The following is a 26,981-nucleotide window of genomic DNA, read 5'->3' on the forward strand; positions in this document are numbered from 1 at the left end:
AGCAGTTGTCGGCTTCGTATTCACTGCAGGGCTTAAGATCAGAAGTCCTTCTTCTGGTTAAGGTTGCAGACATCTACCTTCCTAGGTTCTGGGGAGCCCCTAAATACTGAATTTAGGGGTGTGTTTAGGTCTGGGAGGGCAGTAGCCAATGACTACTGTCCTTGAGGGTGGCTACACCCTCTTTGTGCCTCCTCCCAGAGGGGAGGAGGGGGCACATCCCTAATCCTATTGGGGGAATCCTCCATCCACAAGATAGAGGATTTCTAAAAGTAAGGGTCACCTCAGCTCAGGACACCTTAGGGGCTGTCCTGACTGGTGGGTGACTCCTCCTTGTTTTCCTCATTATCTCATCCAGCCTTGCCGCCAAAAGTGGGGGCAGTGGCCGGAGGGGCAGGCATCTCCACTAGCTGGGATGCCCTGTGGTGCTGTAACAAAGAGGGTGAGCCTTTGAGGCTCACCGCCAGGTGTTACAGTTCCTGCAGGGGGAGGTGAGAAGCACCTCCACCCAGTACAGGCTTTGTTCCTGGCTACAGAGTGACAAAGGCACTCTCCCCATGTGGCCAGCAATATGTCTGGTGTGTGGCAGGCTGGCAGAAACTAGTCAGCCTACACTGGAACTTGGGTATGTTTTCAGGGGGCATCTCTTAGATGCCCTCTGGGTGTATTTTACAATAAATTGCACACTGGCATCAATGCGCATTTATTGTGCTGAGACGTTTGATACCAAACTTCCCATTTTTCAGTTTGGTCATTATGGTGCTGTGGAGTTCGTTTTTGACAGACTCCCAGACCATATACTCTTATGGCTACCCTGCACTTACAATGTCTAAGGTTTTGCTTAGACATTGAAGGGGATAGTGCTCATGCACCTATGCCCTCGCCTGTGGTATAATGCACCCTGCCTTAGGGCTGTAAGGCCCACTAGAGGGGTGAATTACCTATGCCATAGGCAGTGTGAGGTTGGCATGGCACTCTGAGGGGAATGCCATGTCGACGTAGTCATTTTGCCCCACCAGCACACACAAGCTGTGAAGCAGTGTGCATGTGCTGAGTGAGGGGTCCCTAGGGTGGCATAAGACATGCTGCAGCCTTTAGAGACCTTCCCTGACATCAGGGCTCTTGGTACCAGGGGTACAGTTACAAAGGACTTACCTGAGTGCCAGGGTTGTGCCAATTGTGGAGACAAAGGTACAGGTTAGGGAAAGAACACTGGTGCTGGGGCCTGGTTAGCAGGCCTCAGCACACTTTCAATTCATAACTTAGCATCAGCAAAGGCAAAAAGTCAGGGTGGTAACCATGCCAAGGAGGCATTTCCTTACAGTAGTCATCTGTGTAGGGTTCTGATGGTGTAATAAGTGAAGGACCCGAGAGGATGGGCCTGAGGGAGCTATCATTCATGGTAATGAGGAAATACAGTGAGTACACTCCTGTCCCCTGATGCGATGGGGGGTGCAGCCTCTATGGGCCCCTTTTGCAGAAATGCACAAACCTCTTCTTTGAGAACTGAGAGGTGTATGGTGTTTGGGGGTGGGGGAGAGATCAGGTGTGCCTAAAATGTTGTTATCCCATCGATCGTCAGCAAGGATCATGTGGAAAGGTTGAATATAGCAACCCTTTGGAGAGTCTGGCAGAGGTGGAGGGGAAGGTGGTGAAGGCTGTGTGCATGGGAGGCCTGGGGAGTTTGTGGGTGAGGAACAAAGGCAGTGACCACATCCCTGTGTCTTTTTGGTAAAAGCTATTGTGGGGGAAGGCTTAAGATCAGTCCCTTCCTCAAATGTGAGTTTCCTCTTTCAAGGGATAGGGTTTCAACAGAGGAGGAGATCTTGCTGGTGAGTGGCCAAATAAAGAAGCACGGTTGCTTATCAACCAGTTTCTGTTGAAGCTGCTCTGGTATTAGAGCCTCAATGTCCTATTCAGAGCAGGTTTTTGGAGGTTTGCGTGCTTTTTTTTTTGCTCTGTGGAGGTTTCTGGTTAGCTTTGGTGCCAAATCAGGTTTCACTGAGTAGTGTGGCTTTCATGCAGAAAGCAGCTTATGTGTCAAGGAAGGTCTTGGGTCGGCATAGCCTTTGGTGCTGAAGGGATGGTGGATGGGCCAGAAGATTTATGAGCCAAAGGAGGCATCGGTGCACAATGTAGACATTAAAACAGAGGTAAATATAAGTATGAGTATATGGGAAAGAATGTGGGGATCAGTGAAGAAACTGTTGCGTAGGCTCTCATTATCCTAATGAGACTACTAGATTTTGAGCGGCAAGATGGTTCACAGTGTGGGGTACTAAGTCTGACCCACGGTGAAGGACCCTTGTCACTCTAAATCCAGGTTTTGCTCCGGCTAACTAGCAGTGCCTCATCTCTTAGTACTTCTCAGGGAAGTCGTGGTCACTCAGGTCACAACCGGTTCTCTCATACACGGTACGGTCTCATATAAAAATGACAAAAGAAGTTTACGTTTTAAAGATTGGTTTAATAAAACGACTGCATTTTAGATAGCAAAGTGTGAGCTGCAACAACCAGAACCACACAACACAGTAGGATTAAAATAGTAACGATGAGAGTGAAGCACAAGAATAAGGCTATCATAGTGCAACTAGATTAGATTCTCTCCAAGTTATACTCTGAGCACAGCATGTAAAGCTCTAAGCCTGCCTTTCAGGTTCCCCGGGAGGACATCAACCCTCATACCAGAGCAAAGGCCTGTAATCTGCATCAGCATCTGCAAAGGGGCAGTCAGCATCTAGTTGTAGGTTCCTGGTCGGAATCTCCCGCTGATCTGTACTAGGACTAGAAAGTGGTTTTATAACTAACACGCAGATGTTCTAAGAAAACGTCCCTACGTAAGGATGCATATTTTCTACTAACACTAGAGACTAAACTTCTACCACGTTTACCGGCAATGTACCAGACTGTAGCCTTGACTGAAGCACAGGGTGAGCAAGAATGCATTGTTTGAGAACACAGTGCTGAACTAAGCTAAACAGTGCGATAGAAATAAATAAAACAAGACAGTAAAACTGGTTATTGTAAAATAACAGTGCAAGGCTGAATAACATGTGTCTAGGGCAAAGTGCACAGAGGCCTAATATGTTAACCTAACGTGCATGAAGCTATATTAAAAATGGCTACACCACAAAACCACGTTCACTATCAGCAGCACTTACTTAATAAATGCCGATCTCATCTCTAATATTATTTTGCAGACGCACCAACGATCAGGCAGAATTAATGCCAGGGGCATTTGTGAACTCCGTATTGAACACCTTACTTAACCTAAGGACCACAACTTCATATATCTGGTCATGAGGGATTCTCCAAACTCAAACGACGGAGGTTCCTCAAAAACACTTTCCACTACAGAGATTATAGTTCTGCTGGATTCACTAATCAGGAAAAGGGTGATACCTAAAATAGACAGTCTGCTTTTGTATGGCAAGAATGATCAAAGGCTTAGTCAACACTGAGAGGTTCGGGTCCTGGTTTTTAGATGATGAAAAAATTACTTCGCACAGTGGGAGATTGGTGAGAGAACCCAGTCTTGAAATGAGGCCATCAAACGCTTTGTTTGCAGGGTAGATTTATAATAAATGGATTAACATCCAGATCAACAAACCACTATCAGGCCAGTAGGGGTTATTTAAGGCATGCCCCATAATTTGGTTCAGCTAACGCCATGGAATAGCTAAGGTTGGTAGCATTATATATACTTTGGATTAATGAAATGTAGCGGAAAAACACTCACAGGGGGAAGATGCGTGAGTAATTATGTAATCAATCACGTAAAGGGAGGATACACAGACCTCTCTTCTGTAACTGCTGGATGGAAATGAGAGACTGATTAAATTGCTCATCTTCCAATTCAATGAACTTTATTATATGTTGCAAAATCAACATTCTGCTTTTTAGTGTACAAAGGACACTTGCTCTTTAGAAAACATTAGGAAAATTAAAGATTACTATGCCTTGAAATTGTCACATGTTGGCAAAGTTAAAAGCTTTTGTAAACTCCAACTCCATGGCTCAATAAAAGTTCATCCACAGTACAATTTCAAAGAAAAACACAGCATAACAAATTATCTGTCTAGAACTGGGAATCTAATGACCAATAAGCAAACCACTTAGCTGCTTGCTCAATTCTAACAAACAAACACAATGCTACATTTTTTTCAACCTAATTTAAACAACTGAAGCCGACTTACTTTCTATGTTTTTTAATTGCTTTGGGAGTCTCAGAACATGGATATTCATTAAATATATTTATTTTCAGCTTTCATATCTCAAGTTTACAAGTTCCAGAAAATACACGTAAATGTATACAATACTTCTTTCTGTACAACTGTTTTCAAAAATAGGATATACTGATAGCAGATGTAGAAAGTTGGCAACATTTATTGTTTTTCATCAGCGCAGACAAAACCTTTTTCCAAAAGACTAACAGAAATTTTTTCATGGAGGCATTTACAATAATTTTCCACCTGTTGCTTTCAGTGTCAAGTAAAAGCCCAGTCACTGCTCCACAGCTAGAGCTTCACTCTATCAATCAGCAAACATTTAAGACATGAGGACGCAGGCCGTTCTATTACAATCTGATTTAAAACGATGAATGCAGTTAAGACAGCAGACTTAAGGATTTGGAACCAATACAGCAACTCTGGCCGAAAATCCCCTTCAAACAACTCCCATGGAATGCATGCTTAGCCATAATGTCTAGCACCTTAAATAACATCACTATTAAGGGTTAACATTGCAATAAATAAAAAGAAAAAAGAAAATACATCATTGGATTACTGCCCAACCTATACAACGTTTTTTTTTTCCATTTCGGTTACTATTTTTGCTGGGTCGGTGTTTAGTTTGTGTTTCATTTTAGCTTATATACAAAAGACAAAGTAAATATATGCCTCTCAAAATTGTTTGTCATAATCTTCTCAAATAACACCATTTCACCTCAGCAACACCAGCTCTTAGCTAAGGCTTAAGAACCTAGTCTACTTCTTTCTGAATGGTATCAGTTTGGAGTCAGCAACACTAAAGGCCCACAGAACAGCAAATTACACAATAAATACTTTAGTTCTGGGATTCGTTTGATTTTGTCAGCCACCTGCATTACTGTATTTAAGCTCATCACCAGTGTATAACAATGTCATAATCACATATTTTTGGTTTGGTATGCATGCAACAATCACCACCTATCCTGAAAAGGTGGAAATTCTATAAACCTTATGGCCTGATATCAGTTAACGGGTGCCTGGAGAATCCGACTAGTCTTGTGGAATCACGAGAAATTCCCATGGCAAATACCTTTAAAACTGTAAAGGTGATACAAGCCGAAACAAAGTATTGATAGTTTGCTCACTACTGTTAAATCACATTTGAGTCTGTGTACAGAAGCTTTAAGCAGAAAACACGGATTGTGTTTAACCTATTCACAATCTTGGTTAAGTGCACCACAACACAAGCCTCCACAGTGTGCTAGAAATAGCCTCGGATAATTTGGTGACTAGCAGCGCCTCTAAAGAACCGTGCTCTTCTGCACATCTCACAGCCAGAAATTACTTTGGTTCGCTTTTTATTTGTACTGATGACAAACCCAGACTCTCCTTACGAAAAAAGAAAATTTAAAACCATGACAACCCTCCACAAAATACAATTCTTACAATTGGGAATACTCTTTCATACAGAGGATGGAATTTTAACTCAGCACAGAAATTGAAGGAGAACACATACTTGTGAATGGCACACTGATGGTGTGATCCCCCATTAGACCACAGATAATCATACAATTCTAGATATATTGAGACTACATGGTACTCTTTAATAATGCACATATGACTTTACCCACGTAGATAAAATAGATTTTTTGTGCATATACAGACTGGAGGGGTGGTGTGAGTGTGTTATTTTAAAGAGCAACATCAGAAAGCTGTAGGAATATGAAGGATAAGAAAATAACCCACAGGGAACCTAGTACTACTACATGAAAAGAAACAAGGTTCCATATGGAAGACTGTCAGCAGTAACTCTGTACAGTAGTAAATGGTGAATGAGCCCTGAATAATTCCTAAACTCTATTTATTCAATTGTTTGTATAAGAAATGTGTAGAAACTTCAACATGAATTGTGGCAAATCATGAGTAACCATGCATATGGCTCAATGAACAGATGCTGAATGCAATTTAAAAACATAGCAATGTATATGTAGAAATGTACCAAATGTTCTCAGCACATACAAAGATTCAGAGTTCTTTCGCATGGTCAGATGAGTCTGTCAGGTTAATAAAGTTGTTGATGTTTCAATCTAGATTGTCTGGAATTGGTGAGATCATCTTAAAGACAGAATACTGAAACAATAGCAACAATTTGTAATGTTGCAGTAGTAGTCCGCAGAGTGAGCCATCACATACTAGTCACCTCGTAAAAGCATATGTTCAATATCATTTGAAACATGCAGCAAAGAGGGGCTATCAACATCCATCCTGATGATAACCTCATCCAATTCCAGACAATGGAGATTGAAATATCAATTACCTTATTAACTGGTCTGACATTTGACCATGTTAAACAACTCTAAATCTTTGGATCTACTCAGAGCAGACGGTTTCTTGTACATAATTTATTGTAATTTAAAATATATATATATACTCTTTATGAATGCAGCATCTATGCACTGTTCACCATGCACTGGGTAAATCACGATTTGCACTGTTCATAATGAAATTGACACAATTTTGATACTAAAAATTGAATTAATAGAACCTAGGGTAATACTGCTCTCATTCACCATTTAATGATTACTATACAAATAGTCTTCTAACAGTCAATATTAGAAACTTTTCTATAGAAAACATGGTTTCATTTCATGTGAGAGTATGCACAACTGGAAGAACAAAATCTAGTTTGCAGAAACACCAACCAACACCTTACTTTTCCAAACACATTACATTGAAAGGGATCTTTCAACAGTAAGTTTGACATGAACATAAACTGAATTTGGCGTAGTGAAAAAACTGTTATTTTCTCACTTTGCCGGACCTTTTCCAACAAGGGCATTAACAATACAGCACCTATAATTTGATAAACACTCTAGCTCAAAAACATGGAAATGCAATCCAGCTCCCTCCTACTTGCACTGATCATAAGCATGATTAAGTGCGGCTTAAAATTATAGAAGGTAATAAGGGAAAATTATCCTTACTCGAGTATTGATATGTATACATTAGTACAAAAGGGCTAGCCTAAACACTGGAAAAAAATAAATGTGAATGTCTTTAATACTTTTCTCAAAGGCAAGACAAATGACTTCAGTACATCTCAGGAGATCCTATACACAATAAATAATAAAACACTGATTTTCCTGTATGTTCATAGAAATAGGATGGTGTGAAGGATGTGAACATATGGCCTAAATGTAAGCACAATGCTTGGGAGCAAAAACAAAAGCACAAACATGAGAAGATTATTTAGAATAAGCAATGTTAAGCTAAAGAATGCCACTAGAAAAAACATGTGTGCGACCCACACTGAACTAGTGTGTCTGACTTCTTGGTGACTATCCATACACAAGATATTTGTTCAAGTCCACTTCCAAAGGACATGTTTCTCTACACGCACTATTCTTTGGGCAGGAGGAAGATGCTGGACAGAAATTGTTTGGCTGTGTTGAAAAGACAACCTTTCTGCAATTGTAGTTTCTAATTCCCTGCTTGGATTCATATTTTACACCTACAAAGAAAGCACATCATTCAGCAACAGCTACAGGGCAAAATCTAGGAGATTCACTGCATCCCATCCTTTCAAACGGCAAAGGAGACCAGTCCTCCAATCCCCAACAGTGGTAATGAGGGATACCAGCTGTAGCAATATCTCTATTTGTACCATGGTCAATCATGATGCATTTTATGTATAGTCCTATTCACATTGGTAGCAGCAGGAAAGGCCATATCTCTGCTTGCAAGCAAAGGAGTATCCTAGGAAATCTGCAGCCAAAACTCCCAAAAGAGTAAAGAACAAGCACATGGAGTCACGAGGGGGGGAGGGGCTGGGGTTATTAAAAATGACTTTAAAAAAGGAGACATGTACTGCCAATAAGTCAGTATTTTCACTAGAAAGTCTTTCAGTGGAAACTTCCAAAATCGGTCTATAGAATTGATTGCAAATCCTCCATTTAAACATCCACTATGAATGGGGCTAGAAACCATTGCACTGCAAAAGGAGGTCTGAGTGCAACCATGAACAAATCTTTGACCCAGAGTGATTTCAAAACACTAAAATAATTTAGCTAATTGTCATTTCACTTTTCTAATGCACAGCAACAAACAGGAAAAAGACGTCAGCCAGGTAAATGAAATAAGGCTGCAACAACATCTAGGGATATTTCTGGCTTAAAGAACTTTTTGGTTAAGTCTATCAAAAGCAAACAAAAGATATGAAACTGAACTGCATGTAGGAAAACATTTCAGTTCTGCTGCAACTTTCATACATGTCTGCAAAGGTCTAATATGTATTTTAATACTACTATTAAAAGATGAATCCCATGAGAATAAACCCACCTTTATGTGGTGCTGATGACGGCAATGCTTCATTTTTGCTAACTTCACATTCCAAAATTATTTGCTGGTCACGCTGACTTGAAGCTAATATCGCTTTTTTTTTTTTTTTTACAAAGCACGCCCTTTTTAGGTCGTATAAAATGTCTCTAGATAATTACTGTATTAATACTGCGCATTTCATGAGAAAAAAATGCAGAAAAACTGGTCTGGAGGCACGCATATAGAAAGCTGCTTTTCTATTTATATCAATATAAAAATAGACCACAGTTTCATCAATGAATAAAATTGGCCATCATAGTATAAAATTATAAAAGTCAAAAGATAGGAGAGTGTCTTGGAAATGCTCACACTGGTTGATGAAACAGTTATCTAATACAGGACGACAAAATGCACCCGTCCAACACTCAGCGGATATCAAAGGTTCCTGTGACCCTTCCAGAGTATAAAGATCACAAAACAGAGCTCAGATGTTTTTCCCAGAATGGAATCCATTTTTTAAGAGAAAAAAAAAAAAAAAAACATCCAACGAGGGAGGGTTTCATGCTTGATCAACTCTTCGAATTGAAACGGATAGGCACTACAGAGACCATTTTCTGTAGCTCAGTTGAAAGAACAAAAACATTCTGAAGTATCATCGATCCCGAAAGAGTAGTTCAGATGGGAGCATTCCAGGTCATGACGTTATGCAGTAACAAAACAAATGCCATCCAGGTCGAGAAGTCCGTGTCCGTTAGAACAATTTACTCTCAATTTTTGAGAGTTCCTTCGGCCTTTTACATTTTCCCTTGCATTTGGCTAAAACTACCAAATCAAGGTTTCATTTTTACGTTCTTCCGAAGCCTAGAAAGGTGAAACGGTCGATGGAGTTGAACCTTGTGCTGATTTCACTACGTGGTTCAACCTGCAAAAATAAAATGGCGTTGTTTCGATGCAGCAAGCCCACATTCGAATGTCGAGTATTTAGTGCTCATCTGTGAAAGGGGATTCCTCTTGTGGTAAGAACGACGGACAACTGCCAGAACCTCTCCCCATCTTTTGGTCCCAGTGCTAGTGCCAGGGCTGAAAGTGCTGTTGATCGTACTCTGCTATTAGTTTCTTTATGTGGGCTAATTTGTTGTGAAGATACTCACAGCGATTCTTCTCATGGCTGTAGAGTGGATTTGTCTGCAAAGCAATAACAATAAAAGTTATATTTCCATCCTTGAGTAAGACACAAAAAAAAAGAACTTCGAGACACCTGTAAGGCTTGGGTAACAGAGTAAGCTGCAATCACCACTGAAACACGACGCTCACTTTACATATGTCCATTAAGAACATTTCTAGGTTTGCATGAAAGGCTGCCAAAAACGTGGTTGTCCTATGACTGATAAATATATCAAAATTATTTATTGATGGAACAACCCAATATGCATGAAGAGTGGAACGTACGCTCCAAAGGAGAGTAACGCGCACAGAAACAAGCTCCTACAGAGCGAGCCAACAAGCTGCTCTCAGTTCACAGTTTATCAACTGAGTCAGCTTCATATTTACAGCAAAAAATGGTAGCCTAGGCAGGAGAATATCAAATCAGGCAAGTGATTAGCCTATAATACATTTAGAAGTCGCTCAAGAGGAATACGCTTGCTGTTCAAGTGGAAAGCAAGAGGAAAGGTGAGCAAGTGAATAACAAATGTAATTGATCTCTATTAGATTTCAACTGGTGTTTAACAAATTAGGTCCTACAATTATCCCAGTTGCTTCAACGAATGCTCGTCACCCAGCGGAGTCCCCAACACTATATGTAGAGCTGTACACTAGCAGAGATACAGTTTCATAATTCAGCCCAGAAATATTGGCAGCAGTTTCTGGCCTATTTTTCAGCTCCAAACAATGCTGAATATCTTCTCTTACTTTCCCGAGCTCGCCTCCGTCCAGTTTCCTTTAACAGAGGCAGTCAGACAATCTTTGTTGTGAATCATATAAGGGAGGATAGCTCCTATCAATTTTACTGGCATAAAGTCACATTATTTTGAATTGTCTTGTCATTCTATCTACATACACAAGTACTCATTTACAGGGACACATGACATTTTGCATACAATAAGTAAAATGATTCACCACATTTGTCTGCATCTTTTCAGTTTTATAAAGTGTGGCAGCAGAAATAAACTATTTAATAAATACTTCCAGAAATTAACTCAAGGTTTGTTTTAAACTTAATGTCAATAAGAAAGTCACCTGGAATTGCCCCAAATTGCAGCATGTACAAAACACGAATTTTCAGGGTGAAGCAAGATAATAAAACATTTTTAAAAAACAGAGCTATTGTCTTATTACCAGTAATAAAAACATAACGAATACTAGCTTATCTATGATTAACAACGTGCTGCAGTAATAAAAAAAAATTAAAAAAGTATCTAACTTAAATCACAAGTGATACTGGCCAACATCATCTTACAAAACCTAATTGATCAGAACCGAACATTAATCTTTTTTTCACAGAGGGATATAGTTAAAGTTAGCACAAGTGAAACAATGTTCGTACTTGAGAGACACTGTTACATTCATATGGTGTGAAATAGAGAAATGAGTTACCACACAAGACAATTGTGATGTTTTCATTGGAAATAAAGTCTGTGTATAAGAGGTCATATGAAGAAGGTTTATCACCATTAATTAGGTTGTATAACGATGCTTGGACAAAAAGCTTTTGGATTACTTTCATACAAGATCACACATTCTTGGAAAAAATTCAGTATTTTTACTCGGATATCAAAATCACACAGGACAAGTTCCTCAGACATTTCAGTCAGATGTGTACTATACTCGTGCATTGAAGGGTTTCCTGGGGACGCTACTGAATTCAGGCCGTAACACATCCAAGAAGTGTGTGGAAAGCAGATGTGCATGTCACCTTTAACCCACACTTGATACTTTAACCATGCTCAACTAAACGGACACACGATAATGCAATCAATATTGGCTGTTCTCTAACCCTACCCTACAGAGACTACATCATTTAAAAAGTAATTTAGGAAAGGTTTGTGGAAAAACATAAAATGCCTTTGTAAATATTTACTACTTACCTTTTTAATTTTGCGATATTCTTGTAAAATTTGATCATGGATAGTCTGTGAAAAAAATGAAATGTAAAAGCTTTTTTCAGCATAAACATGATAGGACCATATTCTTTGATAGCTAAGCTGGTGGGAAATGTGCCAATGGATCTAATATGGATTAAAACAGGCTTCCTGAATAGACCTATGACATTAAAAACTAGGTGGAAATGGGTTCTAATAAATATATTTAAATTACAAAGGTCACTGCTCTGGTAGGAGATGTAGAGAACTTTGAATATTTGAGGAATCCAAAATGTATTCAGAGTCTAATAGCCATTAGATAGTGATACTGAGAATTGTTTTGCAGCCCAGCAAATAAGAAGCAATAAAAGAGCGAAGGTTGAGAGCTTTCATATCGCATCTAGTGTGATGTTTAACTGTCAAGTCAAACATCAAATGGCCACTGGGACTAGAATCCAAAAGAGGATGCAAACACCATACCGGGCACGAGAATCTCTGAATATTCAAAAGACAAGGGTTTAGAAAAGAAACCTGGATCTATGCAACAAGCACTCCGAGAATTGCTTGCCTGTGACACACATTACAAACATCCATCATAATCCTAGGGTCATACCTTGTATTGTTCTGTGCCCTGGGAAAGCTGTTTCAGCTGAGAGTCTAACTGTGTAAATCGATGGGTTATCCGTTCTATTCTGGCGTGCAAGTCTCTGTATTCGTTATATTCAGCATTGAAGTCATTTTTATAGCCCTGGCGCTGCTCTTGAGATGCAATAGCTTTGTATTTCCTACATTAAAACAAAAATGAATACAATCACTGTAAAAAAGGGAGCTTATGTTAAAAAATGTTTAATGGTTGTAATATAATTCCCTGTTTCTTAATACACATCATGTTATTGTCCAGCTGCACAGCCCACACTCTGCCACCAGAATACACTCTTTAGACGGAGCCACAAGGGTAAATCTGAGGCAGCGTGTAAAGTCTACATACAACAACCAGGTAGTTTCCGTTCCTTCTAGTTACAGTACGCTACTCTGGGAAAATATGCTAAGAGTAGCTTCACTGTACAAAGAAGCACTACGGGTAGAAACCAAGGATGGACTATATACTTGCGGACAGAAACCTATACTGTTATGAAAGGATTTACAGTATAGCATTCCTCGTAGTAGATCATCTTTACATGAAATATGCAATGATAAACTAAGGGGGTAGGAAGAAAAAGCAACCCTTTGGTACAGTCAGCATCTGTGTGCATATTTCAGAGAGTATGCAAAAGTGGAATTAGAACTGATGCTTCATTTGATTAAAAAGGCAACAGAATTCCTCAGCTGCACCCAATGATATTATAGATCTTGTATCGACAACCATTTCGTCACATTATTCAAAGCAACAAAAAAAAACAGAAACAGCAATAAATTAGTTGTAGCACTCAGTATTTTGGAGTCGCCACTAAAAAAACTAAAAAAAAACCAAACAAACAAAAAAAACTTACCTGTAACTGCTGTTTTCCAGTGATGATTTCACAAGTGTTAGCACAGCCAATAGGTCCTATTGCTATGAAAAGGCTAGTTTAACTAGCAATACCAATGCTTGTTTATTTAGATTGTCAAGGATGCAGAAAGGATGTTAGGAAGAGATATTAATGAACAAACTTAAGTATCCGAAGCAAACAGCAGAAACATAGCTTTAACCTGAAGCTCGGGCTCCACACCATCCATTTTCTTTGCAGGGTAACATCAAAATGGAGGTAACAATGGTTCCAAAGGGTTTATCACTGGGGATACATGTTAATATTAAAATAAGGTTAGATAAGTGAAGCCTAACACCGAATGGAAAATATTGGCTGGGGAACACCTTCAAAAGTAACGAGCCGAGAAAAGATAGTCTTCTGCTAACCCTGAAAACTGGACCAGGTTTTTATAAAGCCCCTGAATTATGAAGGCAATGATGAATTTTTTGGTGTCTGTCCAGTGGAGATATGAATCACCTCCCATGGTCGAAACCAGGTTGATTAATCTTTTCCATGTGCAATTGATTGCTCTGTCCCTTAAGCCTCTAATCTACTCTATGCTCCCTCACAAACACCGATCAAAAAAAAAAGAAAAAAAAAGGAAACCCTTTTGAGGTTAGGTTGAGAAAAGAACAATTGCTAATAACTTAAGACAGCAGAAACTGCACACTTTCATGTTTCTTTTTTTGTAGATTCACTTGTAACCTCCTCTCCTCTTAAAGGCAACGGTTAATAGAGCCCTCGTCAACGAGGCCCTTGTGTTATGTGGTCATGGAGGGTGCACATCACAAACATTTCATACTCATGATGCTCGACAATGGAGGAGTGTCCACTCTATCCCACTGTCAACAAGGGCATCAAAGAGGATTCTATAACGAAACAAACCATTGAGCTCAGAAAGGCGTTGTCAACTATGGGCCCATCGGAACAGTTTTGCCACATCCAGGCAATATGGATCGATCCCTCCTATATTAATCTTTGTACACTTCTTCTAATAACTACTGCTTCGCAATGACATTTCCCAAATGCACTGACTGAACTGCAAAGCATCCACCACAAGTCTATCTACACATTCACAAGATACTTCTGTCTTGACTGAGACCCCAGGGCTGAACCCCTAGGAAGTGAGGAAAATGTGAGAAATGTCTTTGGGTAACACTTAACCTCTTTTCTTTCTTTTAGCAGACCCTTTCACGGGAGGGGTCCTTTGAATGTGGCCCCCTGCCCTTTACATGCATCCCACCCCCCTCCACCCCTAGTGAACAGCAGCTTTGAGCTGTCAGGTCACTAACATTCATAAAGACGTAAAATAAACTTGCACTGATTTATCTACTAGCTTACTGAAGAAAAAGAAAAGAAACAAAGGTGTCGTGCACAACTTAACTTTAAGAACGCCAATTTTAAAGACATCGTGCAACAAACGAGTACAAATTAAAATGTCCCTTCATAATTCAAAAGGAATATGTTACTTATTCTGTAAGCATGTGTGTGTGGTTTGTAGAGCTGTAGAGTCACATGCTCTGCATACTCCTGCCATTTAGTGTTGGGGCCGGAGTTGTTCAAGTTCTTTTTTCTTTCAAGTTATCTTTCAACTTACGAGGTAAAGTTACTCCTCCTCCCTGCAATATTGCACATGGGCATCGACTCCATTGTTAGATTGTTTTCCCACAGGTGGGTGAGAAAGTCGTGTAAGGTATGTTTGAGAAATGTGATGACCATTCTAAATGTAAACGTACAATATAACAGCAAAAGCCACTGGCATCCAGGGAGGAGGACGTGCACATGTGAATCTACAGCACTAGATGCCATGAATAGATGCTTACAGGGTAAGTAACATTCAATGGCATGTGTGCCTGTAGACACATGCTCTGCATAGACTAACGCAGTTCTTCCTTAGAAACGCATATAGCCTCTGTGCGTTGCAGTAGTTTGAAAAACAGTACGCAGCACTGCCTGTCCTACACTGGTTTGTTTGCATGCTAGAACGTTGACACATTAGTGCTTGCTGAAGGTGTAAAAAGCCATAGTTGCTCCCTTTTTGCAAGTGGAGTGTGCTCTGGGAGAAACAGGTAAAGGTCTTTTGGCCTTAAGGTAGCAAATCTGAATACATTAGACTAGCAATCTGGCTATGCCTGATTTGGATATGGGATTGCCTTTATGAGGTGTTGAAAAGGCAACAACGAGTTAAGATTTTCTGAAAGCTTTTGTCCCATCTATGTAGAACATCAGTGCTTTTTTTACATCTGTCTGAAGAACTCTTTCCGCAACTGAATCCGGTTAAGGAAAAAACACTGGCAACTCAATGGATTGGTTGAGGTGAAACTGAGAGACTACTTCAGGTAGGAGTCTAGAGATGGTGCAAAGAACCACTTTGTCTCCATGTATTTGGAAGAACGGTTCTTCTAGGTTGAAAGCCTGGAGCCCACTAACAAGCCTGAGTGAGGTAATGACAACTAAGAATGCCACTTTCCACAAAGAAATGGAAGGGGCCATAAGTGTAGGGGCTCAAATGGGGGACCCATAAGCCTGGTGAGAATGATGTTAAGGTTCCACGAGGGTGGTGGAGGAAACTATGGCGGAACAGCTTGACTCCTTCCATGAAGGATTTCAGAGGTAGGCAACAATTGCAGTTAGGTGCCACAATATGGAAGTGTATGCTAAATTTGCCTTTTGTAAGTGAAGCATGTGGGTTTAAGAGGATTAATTTGCTTGGGTTGACAACAGCAAATAAAGAACTTCCATTTTGCTGCATAACAGGCTCTAGTGGTGGGTGTGCATGTTTCCTTGAGAATACCCATACATTCTGGTGGTAAGTCAAGGTAGCTTAACTCTATGACCTCAGGAGACAAATTGCTAGGTTTTCGGGTCTGGGTGTCCGATTTGTCCTTCATTTTGAGTGAGAAGGTCCAGCCTTTTGCAGAACTTCTCACGTGGAACTACAGAGAGGTCAAGAAGTGCTGTGAACACAGGTTGATGCACCCATGTGGGGCGCTACCAGGATAACTGAAAGCAAAGTTTGCCTGAGTCTCCAAACCAGGTAGAGAAGAAGTGAGAGGCAGAAAAGAGCAGACATATATCTCTGACCTGCTCCTACATACTGTGTTGCCCTTGGATAGTGGGTGCGAGTACATGGAGGCAAAGTTTGGGTATGTGGCATTTTCTGCTGTGGGGAAAAAAGGTTTCTCTGAGGGAAACTCCACTTTTGGAAGTATGGTAATAGGACTTGTGGGTGAAATTCACATTTGTGGACTTGCTGCAGCATCCTGGCAGCAGATGACTGTTGTGGTGAAAAGCCCACTTCCATATGGTCTGAGACAGGTGTGAAGACTGTGTACCCCTGCTTTTGTAGGTAATACATGGTTGTCATATTGTCAGTCCGGACTAGGACAACCTTGTGAGACAGGTAATGTAGGAAAGCTATGAGTGCTAGGTAGACCGCTTGAAGTTCTAGATAGTTGATGTGAAGAGATTGATGACTGGCATCCCAAGGGCCTTGCGCTGCGAGGTCTTGTAGATGAGCACCCCATTCAGACTGTGATGAGTCTGTTATGAGCGTGATGTGGGCAACAGGATCTGGAAAAGTCCACCCTTATTACAGATTGTTGGTGTTCCACCAATGTAGAGAACAGGGAGAATGGCGGTCTATCAACACTAGATCTCACTGTGAGTGTCTGCTTTGTTTGGAACTGGGGCAAGGTTGCCTGAAAGTTTTGAATTTGAGGGGATATTGGGGTAGGCTAATCCTAACTGTGTGTTTAGAATTGTTTACAAGTGAAGCTAAATTTGTAAAGGCTGGAGATAAGACTTGGGGATGTTGACAGTAAACCCTAGGCTGTGAAGTAGATATATAGTCATCTGAGTGTTGTTGACACTGCTGATTTGTAGTGGCTTTGTTAAGCCAATTGTATAGGTAGGAGAATATGTGAACACTGTCTTTGTCGATGTGCTGCAACCACAATCAGGCATTGTGGGAAAGTACCCTCTTTTTGGCATGGTTACCCCCATTTTCTGCCTGCTGTCATTGTGTTTTGACTGTGTTCGCTGAGATCCTGCTAACCAGGACCCCAGTGACTGTGCTCTCTCCCTCTAAATTTGGTTGCTTGGGACTTTACACCCCATTTAGCATACTAGTGCCACCATATAAGTCCCTAGTATATGGTACCCAGGGCATTGTGACACCAGGAGTTCCCCATGGGCTGCAGCATGTATTATGTCACCCATGTAAAATGTGTCTGCAGGCCTGTAATTGCAGCCTGCGTGAAAAGATGCATGTGCCCTTTCACTAAAGGTCAGTGCACCAGGTCACTGTAAGTCAACCCTTTGGCAGGCCTTCCTAGACCAGAAGGCAGGGTGCAAGTACCTGTGTGTGAGGGAACCCCTGCATGAGCAGCGGTGCCCCTAGGAACGCCAGGCTCCAATTTCCTGGACTTCGTAAGTGCAGGGAAGCCTTTTACCCATGTACTAGACACCGGTCCAGCTACACAATGGTAACTCTGAACCTGGGCATATTTGGTATCAAACATGTCATAATCATACCCCAATGCTACTACTGGTTGTATGATTCTATGCACTCTGGGGGCTCCTTAGAGGACCCCCAGCTTTGCTCCTACCAGTTTGTAGGGTTTTCCCAGGCAGCCCCAGCTGCTGCCATCCTAGGCAGGTGTCTGCCCTCCTGCTGCTTAAACAGCTCAAGCCCAGGAAGGCAGACCAAAGGATTTCCTTTGGGAGAGGGAGGCAACACCCTCTCCCTTTGGAAATAGGTGCTACATGGCTGGGGAGGGGCAGCCTCCCTAAGCCACTGGTATGCTTTGAAGGGCACCTTTGGTGGCCTTCTTGAATAAACCTGTTTGCACCAATCAAGGTACCCACGGCCCCTGCTCTGGTGCGAAACTGGACAATGAAAGGGGAGGAGCCACTCCCCTGTCCATCACCACCCCAGGGGTAGTGCCCAGAGGTCCTGTAGGTGGCCAATCAATTATGCCATCTTGAATCCAAGATAAACAGAGGCCTCTGGGAGCATCTGAGAGGACAGGACAAGCAGGTGACATCATAGCCCCTCCTGATAGGTGGTCACCCTGCTAGGTGACCAATGCCCCTTTCTGGGCTATTTAGGGTCTCCCTTTTGGGTGAGTCCTCGGATTCGATGTGCAAGATTCCAGCATGATTCCTCTGCAATGTTTACTTCAGCTGCTGGCCACTAGAACTACAACTGGACCCTCCAGGAACCAACAATCTGTATCCACAGCGATGACTCTGCTTGCAACATTGTTTCCACTGCACCTTAAAGCAACTGCAACATTTCCCTGGCTGTGCATCCTCTGAGGGTGATGAGTCTTCTGTCTGCACAAGAAGCAAGAAGGAATTTCCCTTGGACTGAAGGAGTCATTCCCCTGCATCCACAGGCACCAACTGCAATGACAACCAGTTGCATGGATCTCCTCTCCTCCAGAGCTGTGTGGATCCTGCATCACGGGTGGTGGTCTGAAGTGGTCCCCTTGGTCCTCTCTCCCAGCTGTCTAACTTGGGAGGTGGTAAGCCCTTGCCGCTCCACGCAGGACAGTACCCCTGTGCACTGTGTCTCTGCAGCTACCAAGGCTTGTTGGCATCTCCTCCAAGGGGTCTTCAGGCTCTGTGTAGCCCCCAGCACTCTTCCCTGTGGCGCACAGCTGTCTGCGTGTTTATCCAGCGAGGTAGGACTCCTTTCTAGGTATACTGCATGGGCCTCACCCCAACTCATGTGCTTGCTCCCTGTGGGGGTTGCTTCCTCTTCCTGTGACTCTCCTCACTGCTGAGGGTCACCCAGGACTCCCCTCCTTGGGCTGAGTCCTCCTGGACCTTGCTGGTCCCCGGCAGCTCCGCATTTGTTCTCCGACATTTGCCTTTGCCAAGGCTTGTTGGTGGTTTTTCCACACCACGGACTCACTGCAATCCCTCATTTGGCATGGGACGTCTACTGCATCACTTCAGGAACTATTCAGCTACTCCAGTGCTGCACTACTGACTGTCTTCTTTCACCGTCAACCTGGTCCTGCATCCAGCCCTTCTATGTGCAGTGGTCATTGCAATGGAGTCTGGTGTACTGGACTCCTAATGAATAAAGGGTCTGATGATGCCGCTTTATATTTTTTGTCTGCCCTACGGATTAAGACTCTGGCTTTAACCAGCGCCTTGAATGTGTCATCTGCATGTCTCAACATGGCAGGTAGCATTGGCAGATAGTGTGTCTGTGCGTAGAGGCTAGCGTGTTGAAAAGAAAGTCTTGTTCAAGGGATTCTTTATGTAATTCGACATAGTGGAAAGCTGCCACTCTCGCAATTACTTCTTGTCAGGAGGTTGCCTCTTCAGGAGAGGTCAGGCAAGCTGGGTAAAGATCTGGGTCGTTTGATGTAGTGGGATCTGCAGCATACATGTCCCATTTGTCAGGATCGTCTAATGGACCCTTAAACCACAGGTGTCCAACTGTGGTGACCTCCCTGAAGTGAAATGTCCAGTTTATCATGCATTGGTGATAATGGCTGAGGAGAATTGGGGGGAGAGGTGGTGAGGGGGTGGAGGTGGCAGAGCTGTAGAAAGAGGATAAGCAGGGCTACCGACCTTGGCCTTTGCTTTCTTCCTGGGAGGAAGTGTAGATTAAGTGCCTCATCAAAAGTCAATTTCTTCTTTGGAGGTGGAGGAGAGGAAGGGTTAGCAGTAATGCACTAGTCCCCACTTGTATCAATCTTCTATTGACGAATGTCCTATTTTTTTTAGAATGGGCTCGACAGGGGATGTGGAAGCCAAAGATGTTTTAAGATCTTACAGCTCGAAAGCTTTTGGCACTGAGTGTTTCGATTTCGAAGGCACAAATTGCCCACAAGGTGTAAGTCAGTGTGTGGATATTTCGCATAACAACACAGGCAGAACCTGAAATGCATTTTCAATGGAGCTGGTGATACGTCAAAGGGTAGACCCAAACGGGCAGTGCCCTGAGGGGCGGTGGGTGGAAGTATCCCAAACCGACAAATTTTCTGAGAAGTGCACTGTCAACGACAGAAAAGAACTGAAGAAGCTTACCAAATGGAGTCAAACCACGAAGCGAAGGAACACATGTCCAAACCAGACAGTGGAGATAAAACAATATAACAATGGAGTTAACGCCCATGTGCAATATCACAGGGAGGAGTCACTTGAACTCGTGACTCCACAGACTTTTTCTAAGAAGAACAACTTGCACAACTCCAGACCAAACACTAGATGGCAGGAGTATGCAGAGCAAGTGTATCTACAGCCACACATGCCATCAAACAAGTGTATTTCATTAACGTATTAAGGTGAAATGCTTCTGTGTATCAAATTATAAGAACCGATTAGTATTTTTTTTTTTTTTTTTTTAACATGAAAGTTTTCTAAACCAAAATCAGAAACATTCGTTCCTCATCCCACCATGAAAACAATGGCAATAGTGAATTATGAGGCAAGTCAGTTGTCATGTGGACCCCTCAGGGTGGGCTGGGTTGTTACTATACGTAGACTAAACCATAGTCTATTAAATTAAAACACAAGAGTAGGTTTTGTAGTGCACACATCCTGAACTCATCTTTCAAGGTGCTCTCATATGTGATAAAGAATAAAAAGGTGGGAGAGTTGAAGTACACAATTACATAGTATTACAACATTTGGTCAAGTGAGGAAGCCGGGACTGGATCCCAGGTTTTCTGATTTCACATGTGCAATTCTATTTCATTCCTATTCAAAAATTACGTTTCTTCTTCTGTACATGCAATTTCCATAGGTGCAGTAAAGGGATAGTGTAAGAAAATGGCTCCCTGTTGCAGTTGCCCCCCCACTTTTTGCCCGATACTGATGCTGACTTGACTGAGAAGTGTGCTGGGACCCTGCTAACCAGGCCCCAGCACCAGTGTTCTTTCACTAAAAATCTACCATTGTTTCCACAATTGGCACACCCCTGGCACACAGATAAGTCCCTTGTAAAAGGTACCAGTGGTACCAAGGGCCCTGTGACCAGGGAAGGTCCCTAAGGGCTGCATCATATGTTGTGCCACCCTAAGGGACCCCTCACATAACACATGTACACTGCCATTGCAGATGTTGTGTGTTGGTGGGAAGAAAAAGGCAAAGTCGACATGGCATCCCCTTCAGGATGCCATTCCCACAAAATACTGCCTGTGGCATAGGTAAATCACCCCTCTAGCAGACCTTACAGTCCTAAGGCAGGGTGCACTATACCACAGGTGAGGGCATAGCTGCATGAGCAATATGCCCCAACAGTGTCTAAGTCTATTCTTAGACATTGTAAGTACAGAGTGGCCATATTAAGTATATGGTCTGGGAGTTTGTCAAAAACGAACTCCACAGCTCCATAATGGCTACACTGAATACTGGGAAGTTTGGTATCAAACTTCTCGGAATAATAAACCCACACTGATGCCAGTGTTGGAGTTATTAAAAAATGCACACAGAAGGCATCTAAGGGATGTCCCCTGTATTTTAACCAATCCTTCAGTGCAGGACTGACTGGTCTGTGCCAGCCTGCTGCTGAGAGATGGGGTTCTGACCCCCTGGGGTGAGAGCCTTTGTGCCCTCTGAGGCCAGAAACAAAGCCTGCGCTGGGTGGAGGTGCTTAACACTCCCCATGCAGGAACTGTAACACCTAGCAGTGAGCCTCAACGGCTCAAACTTCGTCTTACAATACCCCAGGGCACTCCAGCTAGTGGAGATGCCCGCCCCTGGACACAGCCCCCACTTTTGGCAGCAAGTCCTGGGGAGATGAGAAAAACAAGGAGGAGTCACCCACCAGTCAGGACAGCCCCTAAGGTGTCCTGAGCTGAGGTGACCCCTACCTTTAGAAATCCTCCATCTTGATTTTGGAGGATTCCCCCAATAGGAATAGGGATGTGCCCCCCTCCCCTCAGGGAGGAGGCACAAAGAGGGTGTAGCCACCCACAAGGACAGTAGCCTTTGGCTACTGCCCTCCCAGACCTAAACACACCCCTAAATTCAGTATTTAGGGGCACCCCAGATCCCAGGAAATCAGATTCCTGCAACCTGAAGAAGAAGGGAAGGAGGACTGCTGACCTACAAGCCTGCAGAGAAGGAGGAAGACAACTGATTTGGCCCCAGCCCTACCGACCTGTCTCCAACTTCGAAAACCTGCTCCAGCGACGCATCCGACAGGGACCAGTGACCTCTGAAGCCTCAGAGGACTGCCCTGGACTACAGGACCAAGAAACTCCTGTGAACAGCGGCCCTGTTCAAAACCAGCTACTTCTTTGCAACAAAGAAGCAACTTCCAAGGACTTCACGTTTCCCGCAGGAAGCGTGAGACTCCACACTCTGCACCCGATGCCCCCGACTCGACCTGCAGAAAACCAACACCTCAGGGAGGACTCCACGGCGACTGCCACCCCGTGAGACGACCCCCTTGGTCCCCCACAGCGACGCTTGCAGAAAGAATCCAGAGGCTCCTTTTGACCGCGACTGCCTGTAACAAGGGACCCAAAGCCTGGAACCAACACTGCACCCGCAGTCCCCAGGACCTGAAGAAACCGAACTTCAACACAGGAGTGACCCCCCAGGCGACCCTCTGCCTAGCCCAGGTGGTGGCTATCCCGAGAAGCCCCCCCTGTACCTTCCGGGTCCCTCCATTGTTTCCTACCTGAAACCCAACGCCTGCTTTGCACACTGCACCCGGCCCGCCCTGTGCCGCTGAGGGTGTGTTTTGTGTGCCTACTTGTGTCCCCCCCAGTGCTCTACAAAACCCCCCCTGGTCTGCCCCCGAGGACGCAGGTACTTACCTGCTGGCAGACTGGAACCGGAGCACCCCTGTTCTCCATAGGCGCTTGTGTTTTGGGCACCTTTTTTACCTCTGCACCGGACCAGCCCTGAGCTGTTTGTGTGGTAACTTTGGGGTTGCCTTGAACCCCCAACTGTGGGCTGCCTATGCCCCAGGACTGAGACTTGTAAGTGTTTTACTTAACTCCTAATCTAACCTTTACTTACCTCCTGCAGGAACTGTTGATTTTTGCACTGTGTCCACTTTGAAAATAGCTTATTGCCATTTTTACAAAGACTGTACATGATATTGTTTTCATTCAAAGTTCCTTAAGTGTCTAAGTGAAGTACATTACATTTAAAGTGTTGAATGTAAATCTTGAACCTGTGGTTCTTAAAATAAACTAAGAAAATATATTTTTCAATACAAAAACCTATTGGCCTGGAGTAAGTCTTTGAGAGTGTGTTCCTCATTTATTGCCTGTGTGTGTGTACAACAAATGCTTAACACTACCCTCTGATAAGCCTACTGCTCGACCACACTACCACAAAATAGAGCATTAGAATTATCTACTTTTGCCACTATCTTACCTCTAAGGGGAACCCTTGGACTCTGTGCACGCTATTTCTTACTTTGAAATAGTATATACAGAGCAAACTTCCTACAGATAGTTAAGTCAAATACAGCATAACAAAATATTGTCAAAATGATCGCTCTTCTTAGAGATTAGGTTCTTAATTTAAAGGGCACACCATGTACATACATTAAAGGGAGGTGGCCCGTGTAAAATGGCGCAAACCCTTCCATACCCTTCTTGAGTCTAATCCAAATCAGTATCAGGATGAAGAGATGGGCTCCAAAAAAGGGGGAAGAAAAAAAAAAAAAAAACGCTCATATCAGAAGCAAAATGCTTTTTAAATATACCCCATGAGAAACAATATTAGTAGCACCTTTAAGTCCTTATGATCGCTATCGATCTTCTTGACACAACAAGTTCCTGGATCACAGTATAACTCATATATGTGTTAGTCCAGTAAACACATTTTCTCTTCTTGGATGCCACAGTACACTTTCGTTTATTGACATTGTACCTTAAGTCAACACTTTTCCATCCCTGGGGGCAGCAATAAGACTTTTTTTTCTACACAGCGTAGCCTTGTTCAAGACGACGTATCAAACATGCGTTTTGTCGTATGCAGCATATACACCTACAGTTTCATCAGGGCAACAATGGACCAAGTAGAGAATCTTCAACACAAAGATTCTAAGTTATACACTAGTGCAACCTACACCAGGTGTGGCAGGTGAAGTGCAAGAAAAAAACCTAGTGTAAACCACTATACAAGGAGCTGCATGTGATGAGAATCTTAGAAGTAGACTGATTAAAGGCCAGTGCTCAAGCGTAGAAAAACAGAGCAAATAAACAATCAAAACCACAGTAGAAATTAAGCTGTCATTGACAGTCAAACCCAAATAAGGTAGCAAATTAATATGAAAATCATGTAAAAAGGTACACTACACTTAGCACCACTATTAAAGACCACAAGTTGGGTCTTACCATCAAATGAATCCAACAATAAATATTAGTCTGCTAGCATCACCAAGTCCTCTTTCTAAAACAAGAAAAATAATTGCAACAATCTCCTGGCTAAGAAATACAAGACTAATATTAATGAACTATTTGTTAAGGCCATCTACAATAATCTGATATTATAGATCCTGTGTCCCCAATATAATGGAGTGCAAGAGGCATCGTCATACAATCCAGCAGTACACATATCCCATGACCTATCATGCTACTGTAATTTGTACGGGAAACCAAACCCCAAAGTAAAACAAACTTTCTGAGAAATCACTAGAAGGGCTCCCCCACTAGATTTTATTTACATCCAAGTTTGTAATGTTACACAGTTACTGATCCAAATCCATCCAAAACCAGTTTTGCGTAAATAATGTAGGCAATCACCTGAAATCAAATGGACTAAATTTCACGGGAGATGCCCTCACAGTAAATACCATCTAGGTGCGTCTTCACGGAATCCCCACAGTAAGTATCTTACTATTCTAGGAACTACTCTTCATAGTAGCCAAAAGCTATATCATTCCCCAAACCGTCAAAGTATCTAGGGCCAATAGCCACCAATTAATACAATAATAATCACACAACATCAGGAAGGGCAATAAACAGGTGTGAAAGGAGCAACTTTATCCCATGGAATGGAAACAAATCCAGAAAAGGCTTCTCTTCTGATGACAAGTTTGTGACCTTACAAGACAGTCACTAAAGAGATTAAAGGCCTGATTTAAAGTGTAGCGGCGGTGTTACTCCCTCACAAACATGACAGCTATCTCGTTTGCTTTATTACAAGTTCCCTAGGCTATAACAAAATTGTAATACAACCAACAGGATATCCGTCATGTTTGTGACGTAGTAGCCCCCTCTGCCAAACTCTAAATCAGGCACTGATTATAAAATTACATTTAGAAGTGATATTACAAAATTGAGAGAGAACTATGTAAAGATGCCATTCCGGGGAGGTACTCGCAAAGGTTCTGAACAAGACTTTCATAAACTGCTTGATGAGTCTGGAGGAACATCAAGAAGCAACTTATGCATAACACCTGTTGCTTGAAATTGCCACAAGGTGAACTTTAACGGAGGCATGGACAAGGTCAGCCTGGCTAGTGAGAGAAGATTATGGTATAGTCTGTTCAGGAAAGGCCTTAAACGGGTGCAAATTGTTTTGCTGGCACCAAGCACAAAGCTTTTTCCCGTTACCTATAAGTATTGTTCATACTTTCGGCCCATACTCCAGACAGTGTCGCTCTGCATTCCTTATCGATGTTTATGTTCCATAACTCATAAAACTCAAGAGCCATGCGTGCAATTGGAGAGAGGCTGTCTTGGCCAGCTGGGAGCTATTAGGATGAGTCGGCAGCGCTCTGTCTTCAACTTCCTGAGAATCCTGGGAAGCAATGGGAAGGGGAGAAAAGCATAATCAAGGATTCCAGACCAACGCATCGAAATTGCACTCCCCCACGAACCTGGGAGCTGGTACCAAATAGAGTAGAAACTGGCAGGTGCAGCTCAAGATTCTGTTCACTCTTTTTGATCTAGTTCCGTTCATGGCAACTGTCCTCTGTCCTGCTGAGTGTGTCGGCAGAACACATGTCTGGCATGAACAATACTCCTGCGATCAGGAAAATCTTGTGCATCATGAGCTAATCACAAAGAGCTTGGATCTCTTGAGAAAGGGAGAGAGATCAGGTTTCTAGGAAAATAGCACCTTTCTGACATAGTACCCTGACTTTTTGCCTGGTGTCAGTGTGTTTAGACTTTAGTGCACTGGGATCCTGCTAATCAGGACCCCGGTTTCTGTGCTATCTCCTCTAAATTTGGCTGCTGGTAAACTTTTACATCCCACAATTTGCATACTGGTGCACCCATGTAAGTCTATAAATATGGTCCTTTGGTGCTCAGGGCATTGGTACACTAGGGGTCTCCCATGGGCTGCAGCATATATTGTGCCACCCATGGGAGCGCTTGCAAACTGTGTCTGCAGGCCTGCTGTTGCAGCCTGTGTGAAATGGTGCATTTACCTTTCACTTGAGATACAAGGCTTTACTTATATAATGGTCACTACACTTGGGCACTGTAAGTCACCCCTCTGGTAGGCCCGTCAGCCTAAGGGCAGGGGGGCATGACCCCAAGTGTGAAGGTACCCCTGCATACCCCAGACTCCCTTCCCTAGGCTTTGTAAATGCAGGAAAGCCATCTTAAGGTATGTGGTGGACATTGGTCAACACAAGTGGTCCAACCTCCTAATGGCTTCTCTGAACCTAGGCAGGTTTGGTTTCAAACATGTTGGAATCATGCAGCTACACCAATTTCAGTGTTAATTACATGATTCCATGTACTCTAGGGGTTCATTGGAGGATCCCACAGTTCTGCCTGTGCAGCATTATGGGGCCTGACTGTCAGTCCACGCTGCCGCCGACCCTAGACATTGACACTTTTTTCTGCCCTCCCACTGATGAACCTAACTCAAGCAGGGGGTGGTAGAACAAAGGATTTCCTGCAAGGGAGAGGTCTGACCAC

At 42.8% G+C, this 26,981-nt stretch overlaps 1 protein-coding gene across 3 annotated transcripts in view; it reads right to left on the reverse strand.

The window, feature by feature from the left end:
* Positions 1 to 3,841: 3,841 nt before the first annotated feature.
* Positions 3,842 to 26,981, reverse strand: part of ELL (elongation factor for RNA polymerase II) — a 214,234-nt gene continuing 191,094 nt past the window's right edge. Inside the window, exons 10-12 of one of the 3 annotated variants that reach the window (XM_069217897.1) lie at positions 12,216 to 12,387; positions 11,609 to 11,653; positions 3,842 to 9,707 (exon numbers count right to left, since the gene is read on the reverse strand). In XM_069217897.1, coding sequence (XP_069073998.1) covers positions 9,591 to 9,707; positions 11,609 to 11,653; positions 12,216 to 12,387 — 334 coding nt within the window. In that variant the 3' untranslated portion in view covers positions 3,842 to 9,590. The remainder of the gene's footprint in view (positions 9,708 to 11,608; positions 11,654 to 12,215; positions 12,388 to 26,981) is intronic. The other 2 variants (XM_069217898.1, XM_069217899.1) reach the window with 2 other exon arrangements.

The sequence above is a fragment of the Pleurodeles waltl genome, chromosome 12 (genome assembly GCF_031143425.1).
Source record: "Pleurodeles waltl isolate 20211129_DDA chromosome 12, aPleWal1.hap1.20221129, whole genome shotgun sequence".
Classification (NCBI taxonomy): domain Eukaryota; kingdom Metazoa; phylum Chordata; class Amphibia; order Caudata; family Salamandridae; genus Pleurodeles; species Pleurodeles waltl.